Source organism: Armigeres subalbatus, chromosome 3 (genome assembly GCF_024139115.2).
Source record: "Armigeres subalbatus isolate Guangzhou_Male chromosome 3, GZ_Asu_2, whole genome shotgun sequence".
NCBI lineage: Eukaryota > Metazoa > Arthropoda > Insecta > Diptera > Culicidae > Armigeres > Armigeres subalbatus.
This window is the reverse complement of record NC_085141.1, coordinates 2,692,945-2,720,636: the sequence shown is the minus strand read 5'-3', so window position 1 is coordinate 2,720,636 and position 27,692 is coordinate 2,692,945. Positions and strand designations below refer to the sequence as shown.

The 27,692-nt window shown below is 42.3% G+C and overlaps 3 protein-coding genes and 1 long non-coding RNA gene across 4 annotated transcripts; 3 read left to right on the top strand and 1 right to left on the bottom strand.

The window, feature by feature from the left end:
* Window positions 1–4,590: 4,590 nt before the first annotated feature.
* Window positions 4,591–5,459, top strand: LOC134224069 (uncharacterized). Its single transcript, XR_009982831.1, has 3 exons — window positions 4,591–4,830; window positions 5,221–5,355; window positions 5,430–5,459. It is a non-coding gene; the product is annotated as an uncharacterized LOC134224069 (long non-coding RNA).
* Window positions 5,460–11,778: 6,319 nt separating this feature from the next.
* LOC134223353 (26S proteasome non-ATPase regulatory subunit 2) lies at window positions 11,779–14,970 on the top strand. The gene is made up of 4 exons (XM_062702498.1): window positions 11,779–12,029; window positions 12,106–14,425; window positions 14,484–14,602; window positions 14,676–14,970. The coding sequence occupies exons 1-4, from the start codon at window positions 11,952–11,954 to the stop codon at window positions 14,856–14,858; spliced, it is 2,700 nt and encodes an 899-aa protein (XP_062558482.1). The 5' UTR covers window positions 11,779–11,951; the 3' UTR covers window positions 14,859–14,970.
* Window positions 14,940–15,595, bottom strand: LOC134223354 (DNA-binding protein SMUBP-2). The gene has a single exon (XM_062702499.1). It carries the CDS (start codon window positions 15,485–15,487, stop codon window positions 15,023–15,025), a length of 465 nt encoding a protein of 154 aa, XP_062558483.1. The 5' UTR covers window positions 15,488–15,595; the 3' UTR covers window positions 14,940–15,022.
* Window positions 15,596–23,832: 8,237 nt separating this feature from the next.
* On the top strand, window positions 23,833–26,703 carry LOC134219173 (Golgi resident protein GCP60). Its single transcript, XM_062697878.1, has 6 exons — window positions 23,833–24,310; window positions 24,382–24,428; window positions 24,615–25,287; window positions 25,355–25,476; window positions 25,624–25,795; window positions 25,857–26,703. Exons 1-6 carry the CDS (start codon window positions 24,145–24,147, stop codon window positions 26,114–26,116), a joined length of 1,440 nt encoding a protein of 479 aa, XP_062553862.1. The 5' UTR covers window positions 23,833–24,144; the 3' UTR covers window positions 26,117–26,703.
* Window positions 26,704–27,692: the final 989 nt, after the last annotated feature.

Sequence of the window (27,692 nt, the reverse complement as noted above, 5' to 3'; positions counted from 1 at the left end):
TTTCGGAAGTTCCTCCACAAATTCCTCCGGAAGCTCCTCCACGAATTCCTCCGGAAGCTCCTCCACGAATTCCTCTGAAAGTACCTCCAGGAATTCCTCCGGAAGTTCCTCCAAGAATTCTTCTGGAAGTTCCTCCAGGAATTCCTCCAGAAGTTCATCCAGGAATTCCTCCGGAAGTGCCTCAAGGAATTCCTCCGGAAGTTCTTTCAGGAATTCTTTCGGAAATTCCTCTAGGAATTCCTCCGGAAGTTCCTCCAGGAATTCCTCCGGATCTTCCTCCAGGAATTCCTCCGGAAGTTCCTCCAGGAATTCCTCCGGAAGTTCCTCCAGGAATTCCTCCGGAAGTTCCTCCAGGAATTCCTCCGGAAGTTCCTCCAGGAATTTCTCCGGAAGTTCCTCCAGGAATTCCTCCGGAAGTTCCTCCAGGAATTCCTCCGGAAGTTCCTCCAGGAATTTCTCCGGAAGTTCCTCCAGGAATTCCTCCGGAAGTTCCTCCAGGAATTTCTCCGGAAGTTCCTCCAGGAATTTCTCCGGAAGTTCCTCCAGGAATTCCTCCGGAAGTTCCTCCAGGAGTTCCTCCGGAAGTTCCTCCAGGAATTCCGCCGGAAGTTCCTCAAGGAATTCCGCCGGAAGTTCCTCCAGGAATTCCGCCGGAAGTTCCTCCAGGAATTCCGCCGGAAGTTCCTCCAGGAATTCCGCCGGAAGTTCCTCCAGGAATTCCGCCGGAAGTTCCTCCAGGAATTCCGCCAGAAGTTCCTCCAGGAATTCCTTCGGAAGTTCCTCCAGGAATTCCTTCGGAAGTTCCTCCAGGAATTCCTTCGGAAGTTCCTCCAGGAATTCCTTCGGAAGTTCCTCCAGGAATTCCTTCGGAAGTTCCTCCAGGAATTCCTCCGGAAGTTCCTCCAGGAATTCCGCCGGAAGTTCCTCCAGGAATTCCGCCGGAAGTTGCTCCAGGAATTCCGCCGGAAGTTCCTCCAGGAATTCCGCCGGAAGTTCCTCCAGGAATTCCTTCGGAAGTTCCTCCAGGAATTCCTTCGGAAGTTCCTCCAGGAATTCCTTCGGAAGTTCCTCCAGGAATTCCTTCGGAAGTTCCTCCAGGAATTCCTTCGGAAGTTCCTCCAGGAATTCCTTCGGAAGTTCCTCCAGGAATTCCTTCGGAAGTTCCTCCAGGAATTCCTTCGGAAGTTCCTCCAGGAATTCCTTCGGAAGTTCCTCCAGGAATTCCTCCGGAAGTTCCTCCAGGAATTCCGCCGGAAGTTGCTCCAGGAATTCCGCCGGAAGTTCCTCCAGGAATTCCGCCGGAAGTTCCTCCAGGAATTCCGCCGGAAGTTTCTCCAGGAATTACTCCGGAAGTTCCTTCAGGAGTTCACCCGGAAGTTCCTTCAGGAGTTCACCCGGAAGTTCCTTCAGGAGTTCACCCGGAAGTTCCTTTAGGAGTTCACCCGGAAGTTCCTTCAGGAGTTCACCCGGAAGTTCCTTCAGGAACTCTTCCGGAAGTTCCCCCAGGAATTCCTCCGGAACTTCCTTCAGGAATTCCTCCGGAAGTTCCTTTAGGAGTTCACCCGGAAGTTCCTTCAGGAGTTCACCCGGATGTTCCTTCAGGAATTCACCCGGAAGTTCCTTCAGGAGTTCACCCGGAAGTTACTTCAGGAATTTCTTCGGAAATTCGTCCAGGAATTCCTCCGGAAGTTCCTCCAGGAATTCTTACGGCAATTTCTCCAGAAATTCCTACGGCAATTTCTCCAGGAATTCCCCTGGAAGCTCCTCCAGCAATCACTCGTTTTTCTAGGAATTCCTCCGGATGTTCCTTCAGGAATTCACCCGGAAGTTCTTTCAGGAGTTCACCCGGAAGCTCCTTCAGGAATTTCTTCGGAAATTCGTTCAGGAATTCCTCCGGAAGTTCCTCCAGGAATTCCTACAGAAATTTCTCCAGGAATTCCCCTGGAAACTCGTCCAGGAATCGCTCTGGAAGTTCCCCTAGGAATTCCTCTGGAAGTTCTCCCAGAATCTCCTCAGGAAGTTTCTTCTAGAATTTCTTCGGAAGTTTTCTCTGGAATAAGAAACATATTGTTTCCACATAGTATAGTCAATATGTACTAGAATAATGTTATAAAACATGTTTAAAACCTTTAAGTGATGGTCAAACTGAAATATGTCTACAAGACTGATCGCACTTCTACGGGGATTCCAAAAGAGCTCATTTTGGGTATTCTAAAAAAAGAATCTTTAGAGGAATTCCTTCGGGATCCCCGAAGAAGTTCCATCATAATTTCGAAGGAGTTCTTTGGGAATCCTTGAAGGATTTTTTGTGGAATCTCCAAAGGTGTTCCTTCAGAATACAAGGAGTGTTTCTTTTTGAAAACCCAGATGATTCCTGTTGGAATCCTCGTAGGAGCGCTTGGAATTCTCGAAGAAGTTCCTTAGGAATCTACGAAAACGATCTTTCGGAATCTTCAAAGGAGTTCCTTCGGTATCCCTGAAGATGTTCCGTCTTAATTCCAAAGGAGTTTTTTTTATGAATCCTCGAAGGATTTCTTATGGATTTCCCAAAGGAATTCCTTCGGAATCCCCATAAGAGTTTTTTGGAATCCCCTAAAAAATGTCTTCGCGATCTCCGAAGGAGTTCCATCGGCAATCCACGGAGGATTCCGGAGGGAATTCTCTGTGGAATTCGGAGTGATTCCGGAATCCAGAGGATTCCTCTGCATTCCCGAAAGACTTCTTCCGGGATCCTCGAAGGATTTCCTTCGGAATCCCCAAGGGATCTCCAGGATTTCCACACGACTCCGGAGGATTCTTCCGAGAATTCCGAAGGCAATTCTCCGGGGATTTCAAAAGGAATCTAAGGGGAATCCTCCGGAGATTCCCAAGGGTAATGTTTATTTGATTCAGAAGAGAATGTTTCTTTGATTTCGAAAGGATGCGTTTTTAATTCAGAAGGGAATGCTTCTTGGAATTGACAAAGGAGTTCCTGCAGAGTTCCCGAATGAATTCCTTCTGAATCCTCTTAGGAGTTTCTTCGGAATTCCGAAGAAATTCTTCCAGTATCCTCTAAGGAGTTCCTTTTGAATTCCGAAGGAGTTTTCTCGAAATCCTCGAAAGAGTTCCTTTGGAATCCTCGAAAGAGTCCCTTCGGAATTCCCGAAAGAGTTCTTTTGGAGTCCCCGGAGGATACATTTTAAAACCCCAGATTATTTTTTTTGGAATCCTCGATAAATATCATTTGGATTCCTCGAAGAAGTAACCTCGGAATCTCCGAAGAAATTCTATCGGAATCCCCGAAGCAGCTCCTTCGGAATATTCAATGGAGTTCCTTCCGTATCTACCAAAAAGTTCCTTCGGAATTCCGAAGGAGTTCTTTAGGAATCGTTGAGAGATTGGAATGGATATGGAATCCACGAAGAAGTTCCTTTGGAATCCCAGAAAGAGTTCCTTCGGAATCCATGGAGGATTCCAAAGGGAATCCTCTGGGAATTTGGGAGAGAATCAGAACCCCCGGAGAACTCAATTCGTAATTTTCAGAGGATTTTTTAATTGAATTCCCAAAGGATTCCCTCCGGAATCTCACAAAAATCGCTTCAGAAACCCCGAAAGATTCCCTCCGAAATTCTCGAAAGATTCCCTCCGAAATCCCCGAAGGATTCTCTTCGATATTCCCAATGGATTCTCTCCGGAATACCCGGAAGAATTTCCTTCGGTTTTCCCTAAGGACTCTCTCCGGGATCCCCCAATAATTTCTTATGACATCCCCGTGGAACCACACGAATCCCCGACTCCACCAAGAATTCCGAAAGACTTTAAAGGGATTCCGAAGAAGAATGTTTCTTTATTCAGAAGGGAATACTTCATTGATCTTAAAGGGAATCGCCTTTGATTCAGAATGGAGTCCAATCGGAATCCCAGAAGTTTACCGATTTCACAAATATCATCTCCCCTCACCAACCCCGCTGAACTTCTTTTTTTTCTCTTTTTCAGCATTCGAAGTTCTCCTAGATCATCGATCTCCGTGTCGCTCAACTTCAAAGGTGCAACATGGTTATTCGTCCGAAACTGGCCTGCGAGTTTCAAATGAGGAGCTACACACCTGTTCACTGAATCAGAGGTTCGTGTTTAGATGCACAGCAAAAAATATTGTAATGTATAACGACGTAAATTCAACGACGCACCAAAAAACTCGATGTAGTGACAAAAATCAAATGCAAATGAACACTACTTCAGATGTAAAATTACATCGACTTGAAATTACAAATGTTCTGAAGTACCTTTTCGCATTACATTGCATCAGTGTAATATTTGAATGGAAATGCGATTAATATTACATCGATTCAGATGCAACCAAGTGGTTCTAAACGTGATGTATAAAATAACATATCTTTGTGTGTAATATTACAATCATCTGCTATACAATATTAAATCTTGGCAACACTGACCAGACTTTTGCTCATCGCAGTTTTGATCTTGGTTGGCGACGGTGCGCCATATTGAATTTAGTTGTATGTTTAGTTATTGTAAAACGAAGGTAAGTTTATATTTTATTAATATTATTTATATTATTGAGTTTTTTTTAATTCTTTTCTTTTTCTGCGTAGACTCATCAATTCAACCAGGGGAACCGGAAAACCGTCACGGCTTTATATTACCGTCAGGAATATGGATACCTGGGGCGCAGCTAAACCGGCCTGCAATAAACAAACGTCTTCATAATCAACATCTTGGCGATCGTGGCCGTCAGCTGCTGAATATTCATCGAACAGTTCGGAAGCGGTGAACGAAGGTTACGGCCTCTAGTAACGCCATGAATTGGACCACAGGATGTACACGGAACATACCGTAAGTACAAGTAGAGTTTCTCACATATTCGACATATTCCAAGAGGAATGCTCTTCGCAACAGGTAATCCAATTAAAGTTAACATGAGGATTTTCATTCAATCCCCTAGGGATATACAATCAAGACCCTTATGCCACAAACACAATGTCAGCGGAACGGCAACGGAAACGGCAAATTTGACAGAAAATATATGGGCTAACTGTTAAATCTCCGTTGCCGTTCCGCTGACATTGTGTTTGGGGCTTTATGGATTTATTTTCGACTGAAATCCTTCAAGAGTTATAAAATAAATAAGTTTAGGGATTCCATATGAAATTTTTCAAAGATTTCAATTGAATATTTCGATTTAAAATGGCATTCTTCACGAAAACCCATTGTAATCCATTACAGGTTCTCCAACGGATTCACGTCGAAAACAACAAAGAAGTTCAGGTGGATTGAGATAATCCGTCGGAAATCGTTACAGGATAACCTCGCCACAACGGAAATCATTTGGGGATTCGGCAAGAATTCGAAAAAACGAAGGTAAGTTTATATATTTTAATCACATTATTTGTATCATTGAGTTTTCAATTCAAATTCTTTTCTTTTGTCGGTAGATTCGTCAATTTAACCAGGGGAACCGAAAACCGTCAAGGTTTTATGTTAGGAATATGGATACCTGGGGCGCAGCTAAACCGGCCTGCAATAAACGTTTTCATAACCAACATCTTGGCGATCGTGGCCGTCAGCTGCTGAACATTCATCGAACATCTCGGAAGCGGTGAGCGAAGGTAACGCCATGGATTGGACCACAGGATGTACACGGAACATACCGTAAGTACAAGTAGAGTCTCTCACATATTCGACATATTCCAAGATCCCGATTCCGACCACAGTCGTCTTTGTGGATTCCAAGCAGTATTTTTCGAAGATTCTAGCGAGAATTTATTGAGGGTTGCGATGAGAATCTTTTGGGGTTTCCGTTGGAAATATTCGGGGATGACAATCCTTTTGAGATTCCGATGGGAATCCTTTGGCGGTTTCGACGAGATTCCATTAGGGATTTGAACAGGAATTTTTAGGGCATTTCTTTAGAAATCTTTGAGGATTCAGACAAGAATCTTCTGGAGATTTCGACTAGAATCTTTTAGGAATGGAAATCCTTTTTACTTTCCAACGAGGATACTTTATGAATTCCAACGGGAATCCTTTGGGTACTACGACGGAAATCTTTTGGAGATTCTGACAGGAATACTTAAATGTTTCCGACGGGAATGCTTTGAGGATTCGGACGGCAAGCCTTTGCTGATTCAAACAGAAATTCTTTCAGATTTCGACGGGAATCTTTTGGGGATTACGACGAGAAGCCTTTAGGGATTTAAGAAAATTTTCTGATGAAAATTCTCTTGGGGTTCCGATGGAAATCTTTTGGCGATTCCGACGGTAATTAATTTGAGATTTCGACGAGAATCTCTTGGGGATGAGAATCCTTTTGGAATTCCTGATGCGAATCTTTTGGAGATGGAATTTCCTTTGTGAATACGATGAGAATTCTTTGGGGATTATGGAAATCTTTCGAGAATTCCAATGAAAGTCATTAGTGTATTCCAACCGGAATCCTTTGGGAATGCCGACCAAAATCCTTTTAGTATTCCGACTGGAATCCTTTGGGGATGAGAATCGTTTTTAGATTTTAATTTGAATCCTTTGGGCTTTTCAACGAAGATACTTTAGGAATTCCAACGGGAATCCTTTGGGTACTCCGACGGAAATCTTTTGGAGATTTTGACAGGAATGCTTTAATAATTCCGACGGCTTTTCTTTGATAATTCACATTAGAATTATTCAGGGATACCAACAGGAATCTTTTGGGTTCCCGACTCGTTCCCTACGGAAAGCCTTCGGGAATTCCGGAAGGTTTCCTGTCGAAGATTCTTTTAGGGTTCCGACGAAAGATTCGGACGGCAATGTTTTGGTGATTCCAACAGAAATTGTTTGGGGATCTTGACGAGAACCTTTTGGGGATGGGAAGCCTCTGTATTCTATTTTGCTGTGTATTTACGATAGTTTCCCCAGGAATTCTTCCGAAGGTACCTCCATAAATTCCTCCGAAAGTTCCTCCACGCATTCCTTCGGTAGTTCCTCCACAAATTGTTTCGGAAGTTCCTCCACAAATTCCTCCGGAAGCTCCTCCACGAATTCCTCCGGAAGCTCCTCCACGAATTCCTCCGGAAGTTCCTCCGAGAATTCTTCCGAAAGTTCCTTCAGAAATTCCTCCGGAAGTTCCTCCGGAAATTCCTTCAGAAGTTCCTCCAGGAATGTGTTCAGAAGTTCCTCCAGGAATTTGCTCAGAAGTTCCTCCAGGAATTTGTTCGGAAGTTCCTCTAGGAATTCGTCCGGAAGTTCCTCCAGGAATTCCTCCGGATCTTCCTCCAGGAATTCCTCCGGAAGTTCCTCCAGGAATTCCTCCGGAAGTTCCTCCAGGAATTCCTCCGGAAGTTCCTCCAGGAATTCCTCCGGAAGTTCCTCCAGGAATTTCTCCGGAAGTTCCTCCAGGAATTCCTCCGGAAGTTCCTCCAGGAATTCCTCCGGAAGTTCCTCCAGGAATTCCTCCGGAAGTTCCTCCAGGAATTTCTCCGGAAGTTCCTCCAGGAATTCCTCCGGAAGTTCCTCCAGGAATTCCTCCGGAAGTAAATCCAGTAATTTCTCCGGAAGTTCCTCCAAGAAATTTCTCCGCAAGTTTCTCCAGGCATTCCTCCGTAAGTTTTTCCAGGAATTCCGCCGGAAGTTCCTCAAGGAATTCCACCGGAAGTTCCTCACGGAAATTCGCCGGAAGTTCCTCCAGGAATTCCGCCGGAAGTTCCTCCAGGAATTCCGCCGGAAGTTCCTCCAGGAATTCCGCCGGAAGTTCCTCCAGGAATTCCGCCAGAAGTTCCTCCAGGAATTCCTTCGGAAGTTCCTCCAGGAATTCCTTCGGAAGTTCCTCCAGGAATTCCTTCGGAAGTTCCTCCAGGAATTCCTTCGGAAGTTCCTCCAGGAATTCCTCCGGAAGTTCCTCCAGGAATTCCGCCGGAAGTTCCTCCAGGAATTCCGCCGGAAGTTCCTCCAGGAATTCCGCCGGAAGTTCCTCCAGGAATTCCGCCGGAAGTTCCTCCAGGAATTCCTTCGGAAGTTCCTCCAGGAATTCCTTCGGAAGTTCCTCCAGGAATTCCTTCGGAAGTTCCTCCAGGAATTCCTTCGGAAGTTCCTCCAGGAATTCCTTCGGAAGTTCCTCCAGGAATTCCTTCGGAAGTTCCTCCAGGAATTCCTTCGGAAGTTCCTCCAGGAATTCCTTCGGAAGTTCCTCCAGGAATTCCTTCGGAAGTTCCTCCAGGAATTCCTCCGGAAGTTCCTCCAGGAATTCCGCCGGAAGGTTCGCCAGGAATTCCTCCGGAAGTTTCTCCAGTAATTCCGCCGGAAGTTCCTCCAGGAATTCCGCCGAAAGTTTTCCCAGGAATTTCACCGGAAGTTCCTTCAGGAGTTCACCCGGAAGTTCCTTCAGGAGTTCACCCGGAAGTTCCTTCAGGAGTTCACCCGGAAGTTCCTTTAGGAGTTCACCCGAAGTTCCTTCAGGAGTTCACCTGAAGTTCCTCCTGGAATTCCTCCGGAAGTTCCCCAGGAATTCCTCCGGAACTTCCTTCAGGAATTCCTCCGAAGTTCCTTTAGGAGTTCACCCGGAAGTTCCTTCAGGAGTTCACCCGGATGTTCCTTCAGGAATTCACCCGGAAGTTCCTTCAGGAGTTCACCCAGAAGTTACTTCAGGAATTTCTTCGGAAATTCGTCCAGGAATTCCTCCGGAAGTTCCTCCAGGAATTCTTACGGCAATTTCTCCAGAAATTCCTACGGCAATTTCTCCAGGAATTCCCCTGGAAGCTCCTCCAGCAATCACTCGTTTTCCAGGAATTCCTCCGGATGTTCCTTAAGGAGTTTACCGGAAGTTCCCTCAGGAGTTCACCGGAAGTTCCTTCAGCAATTTCTTCGGAAATTCGTCCAGGAATTCCTCCGGAAGTTCCTCCAGGAATTCCTACAGAAATTTCTCCAGGAATTCCCCTGGAAACTCGTCCAGGAATCGCTCTGGAAGTTCCTCCAGGAATTCCTCTGGAAGTTCTCCCAGAATCTCCTCAGGAAGTTTCTTCTAGAATTTCTTCGGAAGTTTTCTCTGGAATAAGAAACATATTGTTTCCACATAGTATAGTCAATATGTACTAGAATAATGTTATAAAACATGTTTAAAACCTTTAAGTGATGGTCAAACTGAAATATGTCTACAACACTGATCGCACTTCTACGGGGATTCCAAAAGAGCTCATTTTGGGTATTCTAAAAAAAGAATCTTTAGAGGAATTCCTTCGGGATCCCCGAAGAAGATCCATCATAATTTCGAAGGAGTTCTTTGGGAATCCTTGAAGGATTTTTTGTGGAATCTCCAAAGGTGTTCCTTTTTGAAACCCCAGAGAATTCCTGTTGGAATCCTCGTAGGAGCGCTTGGAATTCTCGAAGAAGTTCCTTAGGATACTACGAAAACGATCTTTCTGAATCTTCAAAGGAGTTCCTTCGGTATCCCCGAAGAAGTTCCGTCTTAATTCCAAAGAGTTTTTTTTATGAATCCTCGAAGGATTTTCTATGGATTTCCCGAAGGAGTTCCTTCGGAATCCCCATAAGAGTTTTTTGGAATCCCCTAAAAAGTTTCTTCGCGATCTCCGAAGGAGTTCCATCGAAATCCACGGAGGATTTCGGAGGGAATTCTCTGTGGAATTCGGAGTGATTCCAGAATCCAGAGGATTCCTTTTGCATTCCCGAAAGGCTTTCCTCCGGAATCCCCAAGGGATCTCCAGGATTTCTACACGACTCCGGAGGATTCTTCCGAGAATTCCGAAAGGCAATTCTCCGGGGATTTCAAAGGGAATCTAAGGTGAATCCTCCGGAGATTCCCAAGGGTAATGTTTATTTGATTCAGAAGAGAATGTTTCTTTGATTTCGAAAGGATGCGTTTTTAATTCAGAAGGGAATGCTTCTTGGAATTCACAACGGAGTTCCTGCGGAGTTCCCGAATGAGTTTCTTCTGAATCCTCTTAGGAGTTTCATCGGAATTCCGAAGAAATTCTTCCAGTATCCCCTAAGGAGTTCCGTTTGAATTCCGAAGGAGTTTTTTCCGAAATCCTCAAAAGAGTTCCTTTGGAATCCTCGAAAGAGTCCCTTCGGAATTCCCGAAAGAGTTCTTTTGGAGTCCCCGAAGGATACATTTTAAAACCCCAGATTATTTTTTTTGGAATCCTCGATAAATATCATTTGGATTCCTCGAAAAAGTAACCTCGGAATCTCCGAAGAAATTCTATCGGAATCCCCGAAGCAGCTCCTTCGGAATCTTCAATGGAGTTCCTTCGGTATCTCCCAAAAAGTTCCTTCGGGATTCTGAATGAGTTCTTTAGGAATCCTTGATAGATTGGAATGGATATGGAATCCACGAAGAAGTTCCTTTGGAATCCCCGAAAGAGTTCCTTCGGAATCCATGGAGGATTCCAAAGGGAATCCTCTGGGAATTTGGGAGTGAATCGGAACCCCCGGAGAACTCAATTCGTATTTTGCAGAGGATTTTATTTGAATTCCCAAAGGATTCCCTCCGGAATCTCCAAAAAATCGCTTCAGAAACCCCGAAAGATTCCCTCCGAAATTCTCGAAAGATTCCCTCCGAAATCCCCGAAGGATTCTCTTCGATATTCCCAATGGATTCTCTCCGGAATACCCGGAAGGATTTCCTTCGGTTTTCCCTAAGGACTCTCTCCGGGATCCCCCAATAATTTCTTATGGCATCCCCGTGGAACCACACGAATCCCCGACTCCACCAAGAATTCCGAAAGACTTTAAAGGGATTCCGAAGAAGAGTGTTTCTTTATTCAGAAGGGAATACTTCATTGATCTTAAAGGGAACCGCCTTTGATTCAGAATGGAGTCCAATCGGAATCCCAGAAGTTTACCGATTTCACAAATATCATCTCCCCTCACCAACCCCGCTGAGTTTTTTTTCTCTTTTTCAGCATTCGAAGTTCTCCTAGATCATCGATCTCCGTGTCGCTCAACTTCAAAGGTGCAACATGGTTATTCGTCCGAAACTGGCCTGCGAGTTTCAAATGAGGAGCTACACACCAGTTCACTAAATCAGAGGTTCGTGTTTAGATGACTTGCTGCCCCTGGCTGATTTTGCTGCGTATGGACAACTAATAAAACGGGCTGATAGCGGCTTCTCATAAGAACCCATCTGTCTAGGCTTCTAGTCGGCGAACAATATCGCCGGTCAAGGAACCTGTCTGAGAATATGTGGAACAGTGAAGTGGAACTTTATCCAGCTGTGCATGATGGTCACTTTTAATAAAGTGATAGATTATAATCCGAGTATGTACCATTATGTGCGTCAATAGCTGTATGGGAAAAACCCTACAGATTGGGATAAATGAATTTCCTTTGTTCGAGTCATGTGAAAAAAAATATGTGGGCAAATTTGAATAATAAAAAACATGTTTAAAAAACTGAAAATAGCATCTTATGAACATTAAATCATCAAAATAACTGAATTCACATTTCCTACCATGCATATCGGGTTGCTTTACGTTGCATTCATCTACATCGCTTTGATTACGTCGTTTTACTCAGTACGTCGGAAGAAATTACATCGCTACTGTTTATTACACAGCAAGCTCTAGAGTACATCGTGTTGTGTAATATTCAATAACCGATGGATTCAGTTGGTTGCAGCGTTTTCGATGTAATATTCAACAACTTTTTTTGCTGTGTACTATAAAATTTTTCTCAGTACATCAATGCGCCAATTGTTTCGATATTAAATTTCATCAATCGATCATTTTCAATACAGAGTGCCCACTACTGCAATCGATGAACTCTTTCTGACAGTTTGATCTAACCTCAAAAGCTGCGGGCTTCTGTCACTGACCTGACACTGTTTCCACAACTCATCGTCATTTTGGTCTGCTGTAGAAGTCGGGATCGTAATCGCAGTAAAAGAAAGTTTTTTGTCTTGGAAAAATCGCTTGGATATTCGTAAATTTTCTTTACGTAGTGTGCTGTAATCGTTAGCAGGAGGAATAATGTCGACCGCGGAGAAAATCGAAGAAACCCCCGTGAAGGCTAAGACCAAGGAGAAGGAGGAGGAAAAAACCGAACTGGTAAGGGGAAGCGACATCGTTTTTAGTTGTTCGAAGATGCTTTGTCATCTGCGGGAGTTTGTTTTTTGTTTTTTAGAGCGATGAGGATAAGCAACTCCAGGACGAATTAAACATGCTGGTGGAGCGTCTGCAGGAGCCCGCTTCGGAATTATACCACCCTGCGTTGGAAGCGATGGCCAAATTGATCAAGGCGTCTACCACATCGATGACGTCGGTTCCGAAGCCGTTGAAGTTTATGAGACAGCACTTTGAAACCATGAAGGAGATCCACAAAACGATGACGGATACCCTAAAGGACAAAGTAACAACCAAGCTGTGCGCGGAGATCATCTCTGTGCTGGCCATGACAATGGGAACGGGAAAGGAGTGTTTGGTGTATCGTTTGCTGTGCGACGACAGCAACGAAAATATCGGGGATTGGGGCCATGAGTATGTCCGGCATTTAAGCGGGGAGATAGCTTCAAACTGGCCGGAAACAACGGAAGATTTCAGAAAGCGGCTGATCTGTTTGATTCATCAGATTATTCCGTACAATATGGCACATAATGCGGAGGCGGAGGCATGCGATTTGCTGATGGAGATCGAACGATTGGATCTGCTTGAAGCCTATGTGGACGAAAGTGCCTACCCTAGAGTATGCCTTTATCTGCAAAGCTGTGTTCCATACGTGCCGGAACCGGAAAATATTAGTCTGCTGAAGTGTGCGCTGAATCTGTCTCGGAAGTTCGCAATGCACACGCAAGCAATGCGACTGGCTCTGATGATCAACGACGTGCAGCTGATCCAGGACATATTTACCTCGTGCAATGATTTGGCGATTCAGAAGCAACTGGCTTTCATGTTAGGAAGACAGCAGATTTTCCTGGAATTGCCGGAAGGATCCAACGATTATGACGATTTGATGGAGATCATGTCTAACTCGCATCTGAATAACCATTTCCTTAATCTGGCCCGTGAGCTGGACATTATGGAACCGAAAACGCCGGAAGATGTTTACAAGTCACATTTGGATAATTCGCGCACGCCTTTCGGCTCGCAAATTGATTCGGCACGCCAGAATTTGGCGGCAAGTTTTGTGAATGGTTTCGTCAACGCCGGCTTCGGCCAGGACAAACTTTTGATGGAAGATGGCAATAAGTGGCTTTACAAAAACAAAGAGCACGGTATGCTGAGTGCGACTGCTTCTCTGGGTCTGATCCTGCTGTGGGATGTCGATGGAGGTCTGACACCGATTGATAAGTATCTCTATTCCAATGAGGATTACATCAAGTCAGGAGCTTTGTTGGCTTGCGGAATTGTGAATTGTGGCGTACGGAATGAAGTTGATCCGGCTCTTGCCCTTCTGTCTGATTATGTTCTCCACCAGAACAGTACTATGAGAATCGGAGCTATCCTTGGTCTAGGGTTGGCTTATGCCGGTTCGAACAGATCAGTCGTCTTGGAATTGATTGGATCGGTCTTCAGTTCGGAACGTCGTACCGGTTCGACAATGGAAGTTATGGGAATCGCTGCTTTGTCTCTTGGTATGATTGCAGTTGGTTCCTGCAACAGTGAAGTAACTGAAGTTCTTCTGCAAACCATCATGGATCGTTCGGAGTCAGAGCTGAAGGAAACCTACGCTCGCTTCCTCCCGCTTGGTCTGGGTTTGGTCTACCTCGGTCGCCAGGAAGCCGCCGAAGCTGTTATCGCAGCTCTAGAAATTATTCAGGAACCGTTCCGTTCGATGGCCACCACTATGGTAGAAATTTGCGCCTACGCCGGAACCGGAAACGTTCTTAAGATCCAGCAACTTCTCCATCTCTGTTCGGAGCACTACGAACCTGCACCCTCGGAAAGTGAGAGCTCCTCATCTAAGAAGGACGCTGCCGCAGCAGCCCAAAAAGAGAAAGAGGACAAGGAAAAAGATCTTTCCGCATGCCAATCAGTGGCTGTCCTTGGAATCGCTCTCATCGCTATGGGTGAGGAAATTGGTTCCGAAATGGCATTCCGATCGTTTGGAAATTTGCTTCGCTACTGCGAGCCGTGCATCCGTCGAGCCGTTCCACTTGCTCTCGGGTTGATATCCGTTTCTAACCCTAAGCTCAACATCTTGGACACTTTGAGTAAATTTTCTCACGACAGCGATGCCGAGGTGGCTCACAATTCCATCTTCGCCATGGGTTTGGTGGGAGCTGGAACGAATAACGCACGATTGGCAGCGATGCTTCGTCAGTTGGCCCAATACCATGCCAAGGATCCCAACAACCTTTTCATGGTTCGTATCGCACAGGGTCTGACACATTTAGGCAAGGGCACACTCACCCTCAGCCCGTACCATAGCGACCGTCAGCTGATGAGTCCTGTCGCAGTCGCAGGTCTGATGGCTACTCTCGTTTCCTTCATGGATGTTAAAAACAGTGAGTAAAATTGTTATTGTCCCTAATATCCTTGTTACAGACGAGCGTGTCGTTTCAGTTATTTTGGGCAAATCGCATTACCTGCTCTACACGATGGCAACGGCCATGCAACCACGAATGTTGATCACTTTCACGGAAGATCTTAGTCCATGCCCGGTCCCAGTACGCGTCGGTATGGTACGTATCAATAACTATACTTTCTATGAACGCATGTACGGATTTTATTCAATTTATTCTTTCAATTTCATAGGCGGTCGATGTCGTGGGCCAGGCCGGAAAACCGAAAACGATTACCGGCTTCCAGACGCACACCACACCAGTGCTGCTTGCGATGGGCGAACGCGCCGAACTGGCCACCGAGGAGTACATCGCACTCACCCCCATCATGGAAGGCTTTTGTATTCTAAGGAAAAATCCCAACTACGTTCCCTAAGGAGAGGACAGTCAAGACTTGTTCCGATTGAATGATTATTTTCTATTCATACTACTTCTACGAAATAATACACATCAGTAGTTTACTCATAAAATAAATATCGTGTATTCTATAGGCGTTTCACAAGTATTTGAAATAAAAAGTCCCTAAAAGAAAAAGCGGCTTTAAGATTTTCCTTTCCTTCTGCCACCACCGCTTCCGGATGAAGTTCCCGATGGTTTCGCTTTCCGGCCCAGGTTCATTTGTTTCAGTTTTTGGTCTAATCGACCGTGCGCTTTCTTCAGATCCTCCTGGGCCTGAACGGTTTTCGCTGGCAGGGGATGCAGAAACGCCTCTCGTTCTTGCCGTCTAACGGCTTCACCGCATCCGTGCACTTCCGGGAGGCCATGCTTGAAGCAGAAACGTTGCTTGCAGAATTCACAATTGCTTCCCATCATGTTGGTTTTTTGCTTGCACCGTTTGTAGTCACACGTCTGGTCCACGGTTTTGACGGCTTCCAAGACATCATCCAGGTTCTTGTCCACCGCTGCGCTGGGAAGGGGTTCTAGAATTTCCGTAGCTTTGGTGACCATTTTGGGGTTGGTGTTTAATTTCAGCACTTCCTTGTCGGTATTTGGTGACGATGCCATTATGAAATAGAATGAATATTATCGAAAAGAAAATTTGTTTCCCAATAAATATTTTATCAACTTGTTTTGATAGGTTTTGATCTGCGGATACATCGTACATGCATGCAACAATTCTGCTGCAGTCTAATGTTGCATGAAGGGAATAAAACGAGCCTGTGACAAGCGCGGTGTCATCATCATCAATAGGCCTTTTCATGTGACACTGTCGGGGCTGCACTTGTTTATTTATTTATTACACCCGCTCAGAGTCTATTATATAGAGTTGCGCAAAGAGGATCTTCTTACACTTATTCTGAATAATCTTCTTGTTATTGTGTTTGCAACTTTCATTTTTGTTCAACCCTTAAAGTGACTTCATGGGAGTGTTCACTGCTAAAGTTTTTTAATTCGATAACCAAGTCACCTACAGAGTGCAAACACGTGAGTTTCTTGTTGCTACTTTATTGGGGGGGTGTATTGAAGTCTTCGAAGCTGTTTCTAAAACAAATCTAATACATTTCAATTAATGCGTTTTAATTCGCCATAATAATCATTAGGCGATAACAATACTTCCGCCTTACCAACAAGCATTTGTTTACTTTGCTCGATAGGTAGACGGTTTGACAGTTCAATAGGTAGATTTGGCTTCACTCTTTGCGTAACTCTATATATAATAGACTCTGCACCCGCTGAGCAAACCGTTCAAATCCGACGCTGTCACTTTCATAGAAAAACTGTCAATTGATGGTAAAATCAGCTGTTTTTAAACGTCTCGTGAAAAGGCCTATTGGCGCATTGATGTTGATAATCGAAAAAATCTCCACGGGAAACCATATAAATTCTCGGGTAAATTATTGCCGATTTCACCAATTTGAAGAGTTATGTGTAGATTGTGATTTGCCCGCTTCTTTTTCTCACACTTCACTCTCATTTCGGGTTGATCGATTTTTGTTACTGAAATTTACCCAATTATAACCCATTACTCGTTAGTCACATGTAAGCGTGTACACTAAATCGATTCCCGCCATGATTTGACGTCTATTTGTTTCCAGATTGGGCACTCACACTCAAATATTATACACGGAAAATCAAACTTTTTTGAGTGTATTGAGCAGCCCCGTGGCAAGAGATGCTTCTCAGCGTAGCGAACATCTTCATGAATATGTCCAGCATACATTTTGAAAAGTACTTCTCCCGAATCGTTCCTTTATAAGCAACTGGATTTTGTCCAAAATATTGTTGGCTACACTTTTTCAATTTGTTCAAAAATAATACCAGCTATTATGGGCATGAAAATAGAATCCTAAAACATCTTTCAGCACACCATTTATTCCATTTCAATTTCACTAATGAATGTTGTTCGATTTGCATCCCCGGACCATTTCAACTGTGATGCAAAACACAGTATAAACAATAATAATATCTTTTGTTTGGGAGCGGGAGAACAAGTTACGAAAAATGATTTCGTGTAGCGCTTGATTTCACCTGTAGATTCCTTCCAATTCGTAAGTTTATTATATTTTATCATCAAATAACATAATTCCCATGGACAAAGATGTAAATCTTGCAAATTATTTTGAAAACAATTTTTAGATTTAACCAAAACAAATAGTAAACAAAACACATGATGTTTATTTTCATACAATAACAACGGACGGTAATGAGCTACCCAGGTAACCATTAGCACTTTATTTCGCCTTTTCGGCTATATAGGGCTATTATAGAGCCAGTATGAAGTTTGTTAGCTCTATGGTAGCCTTATCCAGCTTTCCACGTTCGCCATAATGGCGGCACTATAAATAAATCTGGCAGTAACTGCTTCCGACGCTGAGCTTTTTCCGACGGTGATCGTATCTTAGCAACTGTTTTCGCATTGTTTATTTATTGTTACCTGAGCAGGCATTAATGGAGTATAATTCAATTCTCGTAACAACATTGTAAAATTATTACAACTATTTCTTGATTCGACAAATATATCCAACATTTTTATGTTTTAGGTGGAACGCGAACGATTTGGCCATACAACGCAGTTTTTGGGGTGGGTGGTTCTTGAAGGCGAAGTCCATGTAGTCGTTGCAAATTGGCGCTTCCGGGTTTGGCGCTTAGCGGGTTTGCTGCTTATAACACTGGTGACGCTCGTGACGTTAGACCTCCGGTCCGAAATCTGTACAGCCGACGAAAAAACGAGAATTCGAAATCGGCAGAGATGATGTACCACGAGAGTTACCACCGTTGGCAGTAAACTCGAACTGCAAGGAGACTTCGAAGACTACAACCCGTATGAGGTCGGCACATGGCGAATAGCAAACACTGGATTTCGCAGTGGTCTTGTTGAGCTTAGTAAAATGGTGGAGGTCTGATCCAACAGCATTGGCGACCGCGAGAAATAGACCCGACGGCGTAAATAGACGATGGGGAGACATTGTCCGTTTGACGATGGCGGAGGCCTGGTTCTGTGGAAGCAGCCGGGCAAAGATTTGGTCTGGTGGTACTCTTGCTACCCGATGGCATCACTAATACTTTTCTCTCCCAAAAATTAAAACATGAAATTAAAAATAGTTGGTAGTGTAGTCTGTAGTCTCGATGAATCCCAATCACTTATAGGCAATTGCGCTCTTAAAATAATAGAAAACATCGCTATCACTTGTCTCAACAATACAGTGTTAAGTTTTCAACAATTTCTAGATCGCCCAATTCCCGACGTTCACTCTTTTTTTCCTTCGTACACTCATCTGCCCATCACAAACTCGCGGATTATAGTTCGCGCTATCTACGCGGCAAGTCATAGGTGCTCATCTGAACAATTTACATTCATACATGATTTGAACCACCCTCCGTAGATTAAAAATCACCGTTAATACACACCTAAGTATTATAAACCAATGTCCTATTCGTTCACGCTTAATTAAGCAGCGGTTACATAACATAGCATAGGCTTTTATTTAAAAAAAAAATCGGGACACATAAGAGCTGAGCAGAATGGATACGTTTGCGTGCGTTTTGACAATTTTGCCATGGGAAAACTGTCAAAACGCACGCAAACGTATCCATTCTGTTCCGCACTATACTGTAGAGCCTAAAAAATAGCGTGCATAATTTTCTCAACCTCAAACGCTTTATATTCTGCAGTTATGAACATCGCAGATGATCATTCACATCAACATTTGCAATAATTTCCAGTAATAATCCAACAACAAGACAATAGAAATTTATATGCTGTTAGTCTTTCGATTGTGGATCGTCTGGACTAGAGTTGTTCCTAAGGTCACCGGAACGATATTGGAGAACATTTGTGGAGATATGGTGATAACACTTATACAGTGTTAGCTGCAAGCGTTATTTTCTTTTTATATAAATACTCCATGTATTATTCCAGGCCTTAGGTTTTCTAAAAACTGACCAGCAGTCGTCTTCACTCATCATTTCAACGCCATGAAGAATCGATTGTCAGAAAATTAGCTTCGAAGAAACCAGAACATTCAAAAATGTATGCATATATACACGGGCAGCCAATCGGATCTCCTCGGAAGTACTAAGTTGTATATAATTGCTGGACCAGGGTTAGAAGTGGAGACTGCCTTTGATTTCGAAATTGTCCTGCTTCCACCTAAAACAAATTCATCAATAATTAAAGAAATAGTTTCTAATAATTTGAAAGATTGAATCGAAATGAATTTCCACCAGCTTTATTGTCTTTTTGTATCTGCTTACGCAACAATAAATAAACAAAGTGAAAACAGTTGCTAAGAAACGACCACCGTCGGAAAAATTTAAGCGTCGGAAACAATTCAGCGTCGGAAGCAGTTACTGTCAGATTTATTTATAGCAGCCGCCATTATGGCGAACGTGGAAAGCTGGATACCCCTATCCAGCTTTCCACGCTCGCCATAATGGCGGCTGCTATAAACATTTCTGACAGTAACTGCTTCCGACGCCAACCAGACGCCAACCTGTATTCGACGCTATCGTATCTAGGCAACTATTTTACGTTGTTTATTGATATTTCAGAACAAATCTATTTATACAGACGAAAGCTAAAAACTTTTTTCCATTCTCTGAACATTTGTAATTAATTGTATTTGTATTTGCAGGTTTTGATGTCAACAAGTTATACATTCAAAATGGAGGCCACTATTTGTCACGCAGCGAAATTTTGTATGATTAATCTAAAAGTAAATATTGTTGATTTCAATAATCGCTTTATTGTTGAATCCAAAGAATTTGATTGTTGTTCCTACAATAATCTCTGATTGAAAAAACAATATTATTTAAAATTCAACAATATTGTTCCAAACATCCTTGAATATCAATCAGTGTGTGTTTTTTTATGTGTAAAAAAAGTCAAGAGTCAAGACAACAATTTAAAACCTTGTTTCATAGTAGATTATATTAAATAATTATTTACAAAATAAATGGGAGTTGAAACGAGAAAACAATCCATCAGTGCTGCGGCGTGGAGGCATTTCGTTTAACATCAAAGACATGTATGTATGACTAATAAAAAATCAATTGAAATCGTCTAAAATATATTCTTTCTTCGCAGGACTACAGTACGTTACCCATCATAATGAAGAAAACCGATAGAATTAGCCGGAAAGATCATGTTCTATGCCGGTTAGATCCAGATTTCCACCACAAAAATATGTAATTCTCTTATTTATCATAAATATACATAGTACGCTCCTGGTACAATGAAATAAAAACCGCATGTGCACTTTCATTATTTTGTTTTTATTTATTCACATCAAAAATAAAAAGGAAAATAAAAACACATTCTCAAATTGAATGCATTATTATTTCAATAATATTTTATTGTTGAATTGATCTGTATATACCATTGAAACAATAATGCACGAATGATTATTTCAACAATAATATTGTTGATTCTACAATCATATGGATCAAAACATGAAACGCTTTTATTGTAAAAACAACAATATTATGGATTGAATCAAACGATAATTATTATTAGCCCTGAGTTAACAATATTTATTGTTGAATTTGATCCAGATTATTGTTGTTTCTACAATATATTTTTCTGCGTGTATAGATAAAAATACTACTTGAGACAGATGATTGGATTGGGACAGGTTTCGAAGGCAAACGGAGCAAGTTGCAAAGATATGTCTCTTACAGTGATGTTCTGGCCCGAACCCTGTATCCTCCATGGTATTCCACCATAGCTATAATCGTGTGAGATTGTTAGCTATTTTCATTATTTTTTTCAAATCCTCTCCATGCAGCCGATATAATTTCTGTATATTCTTCATCTTGTTGAAACTGGAAAGAGGGAATAGATAAGTTGGATATTTTTTGCAATCCGGGCGTTAAACCTAACTTTGGTAGTAGGGCACAAATTTAATATTAAAGTATTAAACGTACCACAAGTTAGGTTTATCGTGCGGGTTGCGATAGAAGTCTATCTGCGCAAGTTTCCTATTCCGATTTGATTGAGTATATATGATCTAGCTAGGAGCTATAGGATAATATATACATTGATACTGCATTTGACTATGCACTATGACTATGAAATAACAGATTCTTTGATAATAAAGGCTTATATACTGGGTAAAGAGGTAATAATTATTTAACAGTTGAGCTAAATTCAGAATCAAGTGGGAATATTTCCAAAATATCTGGTTTATTAACTTCAACATATTCACTACACCCCACTCACTTCGCTGTTACAAACTTCAGGAATTCGTAGCGAATATTACGCTGCGATCAATCAATTTCCCAAACACGTTCTGTGGTGCTATGCAAGAACTCAAGTAGCATTGGCTTGTGCTTGCAAATAGAAATGTGAAAGCTCTATCTTTGCTGGAGCGTGTACCTACAGTAAATTACGAAATTATAGTTCTGTATTCAACCGTCTGCCTTCGAGACCTGTTCCCTCATTCAGAATGAGCTCTGTTCACGGATTCCAATCATTTGTCATGTACGCCCAAGTAGTATTTAATCTATGCAATTAGTGCTGCTCGAGACCTTCATCCTTTAGTTTGTAACCTTTTGGCATCAAAACCTACAAATATAAATACAATCAATTATAAATGTTCAGAGAATGTGAAAAAGTTTTCAATTTCGATTGTATAAATAGTTTTGTTCTGAAATATCAATAAACAACGTAAAATAGTTGCCTAGATACGATAGCGTCGAATACAGGTTGGCGTCTGGTTGGCGTCGGAAGCAGTTACTGTCAGAAATGTTTATAGCAGCCGCCATTATGGCGAGCGTGGAAAGCTGGATAGTCGCACGTATGGCTTATTTAAATGCTTATGGTTACCTGGGTACCGTCCGTGGACATGGTGGCTATTGTCAAACCCCTTGTGATAGTATAGGACGCCAGGGGGGTGGTATTGAGTGTGAGAAAAAAAATCTCGCAGAACTCTTATAAAGTGCAAAAAGCGCAATATTCCAAATATATTTATTTATCTGGGTGGTGTGAATACAGTGATCGTTCGCTAATTGGGGCACGACCTCACCCCAACTAGCGAATGCCGTTCGCTAATTGGGGCGCTTTGACAAGCGTCAATGTTGTTTACTTTTTGCATTGAACAAAGGAAAATTTTACGCGCCAGAAAATATCGATCCCGCCTCGTAAAATGGTACAATTATGGTTCATGATTATGCGGGTATATATCCAAATAAACTTTATGTGTGGTCTCGAATTAGCAATTATTTAATTTATGTGTGGTTCTATATCGATTATATTAAGGTGGAGCTATTGCAAAAATTTATAACGGCGACACATATATCTTATATAGATATTTTTGGCAGTGTACTGCTTTCCGTTTTTAATTAAATCGCTTCTAGAATTTTTGAGAAGAGTTTTAAAAAAATTTCCGTATGCTTCCCCGTGCAATATTATTCTAATATCATCCTTCGACTTCTTCTTCTTCATACAACCTTTAATCGCCAATTCACACCACCCAGATAAATAAATAGGGTAAAATGCCCAATAGTGGACCCCCTAGTAACGGAATTTTGCTCTTCCTGTCAAAAGGAGTAGATATTTTCAACATATTTATTCACTGCCAAAAATAACTATATAAGATATATGTGTCGCCGTTATAATTTTTTGCAATAGCTCCACCCTAATATAATTGATATAGAACCACACATAAATTAAATAATTGCCAATTCGAGACCACGCATAAAGTTTATTTGGATATATATTTTATTAGTAGTTCGCGTGGAAAATGGTTATGTGTGCGCTGATATACATCATAAGTTAAATCTATGGATTTTTGCCAATCAATATGTGTGGATTTTTAGTAGTGTTCTGTTTGATATCTAATGCCAAGCTCTGCATCTCCTCTTTACGATACATTCATAAAACACTTAAATACTCGACGTTATTCGTTAAAATTAACATTTTAAAGTCTGACTGGATTCGCCCTATAGTAGACCCCCTTGGGGTCCATAATAGGAAATTGCTTCTCTATAGTCGACACTTCATTTGATTTTTATGTTCCGTTTCGGGACGTTCTTCTTCCCTATTATGGACCCCCCGAAATATTCCTGTAATGGACACTCTAGTGTTTATTTTTTATAGAATTGTAAAAAATCATCTAATTTTACTTTCCATAGCATTTCCAATGCATGTAATCAAATCATAGAACTGTAAGGTAGGTTCTCCCGATGGAATTTTATAGCAAAATGTTTACACTGTGCTGTAATAATGCAAAAATAGCTGGAGGGTCCACTATTGGTTGGGGGTCCACTATTGGGCACTTTACCCTACACGGTTAGAAAAAAGTACCTAATATTAGGAACTTTTCACTCAAATCGGTGGTTCAGTGTGGGAAACCAAAATTAAGTAATTTTTTCTTGAAATTAAATGAAATTCACCTAATATCAAGTAAAATATACTTAATTTTAAATAGAAACTAACCAAAAGTTAGGTAAATTTCACTCAACTTTTGTAAACATGAGATTACTCAACGTTGGGTTCCCACACTTTAATGCCCTTGTTGAGTGGTTTTGCTCTTCATTTTATGACAACAAAGGGAAGAGGGAGGGAGATGCAAGAGAAAAAAGTACCTAAAATTAGGTACTTTTTTCTAACCGTGTATATTTGGAATAATTTACCCGAGAATTTACCTACACATCAAATATCGTGCATGCAACATCTTTGAGAATGCTGCGTGTCGCATTAGGGTCTCGCCGACATTTCTCACCAACACGAACGCAGGTTCGTGGTTGCAAACAATCCCATTTGATTTTGCCGTGACAGCTGCTCGTGGTTGCAAACAAACCGAGTAAAAGTGTGAGTGAAACGTGCGTGTACATACGATCGCTGAAAGCCTAATGAGTATGTTCTCACTAACACATGTGAGCATTGTTGTTATGTTGCTGACACTACCCGCAACTTCAAAAAATTGACAGCTCATCTTCTTTTTCACATCAGAAAAAAATCATTATCAATTTTCCAGAACATCAGCAAAATATACGTGTAAGTTTTCCCGCAAGGAATAATAATTGTTGCTCCTTGCAAATAGAAGGGTTAAGCATAAATACCATAGGTTCTCGAGAGTCTCACTCAGAGGAACAGAAAATACGCTGGATTTGGGAGGCGCTGTATCCTCTATTTTACGAAGGTAAATAACAGTGAAGAGTACCGTAAGGTGGGGGTGTGTGGACAAAGGCCAAAGCCAATCTAGAGAAGATTGATAACGATGGTCAGCCCGGATAATGTGGAGCAGTCGCTCCGAAACCTCTCATTGGCTGTGTCGGATGGCCAGCAGCAGGGTGGTGGTTCGGACACCGACTGCGATAGCAGGAGCCTCAAGTGGCATCTTCCGCTTAAGGAACTCTACAAGATGGCTTGCGCTTTCTATAAGGGTAATTATATTTGAAGTTGTTATCAGTTTGTTGGAAGATATGCAAATACTAATTGATGTATCTACTTTCAGAAAAGTCCGGCAAAGCGATTCACTTGAGTTACGAAGATAATTTAAAGGTAACTGTTTTTTAGATCCTTATATGTTTGCTATCTTCGGTGTGAATTCAAATAATGTTGAGGGAAACACAAGGGCCCAATTAAAGTTATTGGAATATATTAATGTTTGATAATTTTTGATATATTTGATTTGGTTCAGTTTCAAAATAGCCCCATTAATGCAGGTTTTATGCACCTTACTTGCAGTTGGTTGCATTCACGCAACAGGCAGCTCATGGTCCTTTAGATCCCGGCAAGGCACCCCAGTTGGGTATGTTCGATGTGATTGGGAAGGATCGGCGCATTGCTTGGCAGCACTTGGGTACCATTACGAAGCTCCAGGCGATGGAGGGTTTTATAGACCTATTGGACCGACTGTGCCCTCAGTTCAAGCCGTACGTCGAGGCGATCAAGAAGGATCGCGAGGAGAAAGCCCAACAAGCGCAAGCTGAGGAAGCGAAAAGAAAGGAACAAGTTGCGAAGGAGGAAGAGAAGTTGGCTGAGCTGAAAAGGATCGAGGACGAGAAGAATAGGGAGGAAATCCAGAGGCGTCAACTGCAGGATGCTTTAAATCAACAAACTTACCACCAGTTCAAGGATTACGCCGAGAAACAGTTTCCTGGAAACCCTGAACAACAGGCGGTTTTGATCCGTCAGCTACAGAACGAGCACTATCATCAGTATATGCAACAACTGCAGGCACAAGTGGCCAGCAATTATTCTCATTTGCGCGCAACAAGCGTAGACAGTGAATCCGCTGAGGTGGACAGTGGAATAGCCGAACAGCATTCCGGAAATCAAATTGATCAGGCAACCAACGCCAAAGAGAATAGCCAGCAAGAGTACAAGGAACAGTGCGATAGTGATGATGATTCTGGTGGTAAGATACTTTCTGTATCACAAATTTACCAGAAATTGTGTTTATGATGAAAATTAAATCTTCGCAGAATACGCGGTCATCAGTCCGGCCAATATGTGGACTAAACCAGACGTTAAACTATTCAAGCAGGAAGTAACTTCAGGAAAAGGAGATGGTGTGATTCGAGTGGGTCATGGTGATACAATTACGGTAAGTGGCATTTTCAAAATTGATTTTAAAAATAAATATAAATCCGTATTAAAAATGTCCTGACTATTGTAGGCTAGATAATGTGGACATAAAACTCATAGCTTTTATAGTTAAATTTGATAATTTTGAACATTTTCTCCCCTGAAGGTTCGCGTTCCAACCCACGAGGGCGGTTCCAGTCTGTTTTGGGAATTTGCCACCGACAATTATGACATCGGATTCGGCGTTTACTTCGAGTGGGGAAAACCCATGACGACAGATGTTTCGGTGCATGTTAGCGAGAGCGATGAAGACGACGACACGCTGGAGGACGATGATGGTAATTTCTTACTTGCGTTTTTGTTAATTAATTCCTGTATGAAAACTATTTCGATCTGCAGTGGTTTGTGCCGACGATCTCGAGTGTGGTGGCCAGCAGCAGCACAAACAGCAGTACAACGGTGGCAGTGGCAGCAGTAGTTTGGCCAATCGGAACCCAATCTCCATCATCGTTCCCATCTACAGGCGCGAGTGTCAAACGGAAGTCTACGCCGGATCGCACAGCTACCCCGGCGAGGGAACCTACCTGCTCAAGTTTGACAACAGCTACAGTTTGTGGCGCTCCAAGACGCTGTACTATAAGGTGTTTTATACGCGATAATTGGTTCTAAGTAGCGTTAGGAAGCAACAGATGCGCATATTTTTTACGAAGATTATTGTTTGTAAGGTCGTACTGTATTAGCCAAATGCTCTATTCTCTGTTGCTATTAATCTATGTGAACGAGTTTCCTTTTATTGTCTGTTGTCGATGGGATGTACCTTTTGGAAGAGAAAACTTCGCACATACAACAAAGACCACAACTGGTAGTAGTGGACGTAAAATCTAGTTAATTTATTGCCGGAAGCGCAGTTGTTTGTTAGTTGAATAGATTTTAAAATAGTACTCTAGCATGTATTCCTGTCACATATGTACTAAGATATGTAAAACAATGTCAGTTGAGTCGAATTGGATGGATTTTTATTGAAATTTAAACGAGCTAGCAAACTATTGAAAACGGAAACCGCCAACAAAAGCAAGCAGAGAACGATTGATGTTCAAGATGTGGCAATATTTCAAATAGATGAATTTCTGAAGAATCAGCTCTGTTTCAAAGATAGAAGTTTTATTTCTTCGCAGAAAAGAAGCTCTGAGGGTAATTTAACTCAAAATAATAGAATAAACATAATGTTATTTTCTGTCATACTAAACTACTCAGTGTTTAACTTTGGTGAGAAATTTTATTGGCGCTATCAGACCGTATGTTAAAAATACCATCCTTCAATATGCGCGCTGGATAGATATTCGATCCGCCACTGGTAGTACCGCAACCGCTGCAATAAGCACGGTGCCCCCGGATCAGATAAACGACTGATATGACGGCGAATGTGAGCAGTTAGTGGAATAAAAGAATGTAGCATGGGCGAGATCGCTGCAACACCGCAAAGCGAACGAGGTTGGATACAATCAGGCGCGGAACAAACATAACTCGATTTTTTGGAGGAAAAAGCGTCAGCATGGAGATCAAGAACGTGAAGAGACGCGCTAAGAACGCTCGAAAGTTCTATGAGAAGGTAAACCGTTTACGTTAGGGCCACATGCCACAGTCCGATATATGTAAGGACAATAACGGGAACCTTCTTATAAACGAGCGTGAATTGATCCAAAGGTGAGGCCAGCATTACAAAGAGCACCTGAATGGCGATGTGGCAGACAACGGTGGCGGTATGGTAATGAACCTAGGAGCACGCGCGCAGGACATACGTCTGCCGGCTCAGGATCTCCAGGAATTCCAGGAGGAGCAATTACCAAGTTTTGGGAGGATGAAGTTCTGCCACGAATCTATGACAAAAGGTCGAAAGTACAAAGAATTGAAAGGACAAAAGGTCGAAAAGACAAAACGTAGAAAGGGGCAGAAGGTCGAAAGAACAAAAAATCGAAGGAGGCAAAAGGTCGCAAGGGACTAATGCTACGTTTAGACAAGGCAAGTGAATTGAGCAAGTCGCTTGAATCGGACGCGAATGGAACGTGTAAACACCTTAATTCATTTCACTTGAATGAAAAGAAAGTTGAACATGTTCAACTTTAGGCAAGTCAATTGAATTCAACTGAGTTGTCCAATTCACTTGCCCTGTCAAAACGTAGCATAAAGGTCGAAAGGGACGAAAGGTCAAAAGGGACAAGAATGTCGAAAAAGACG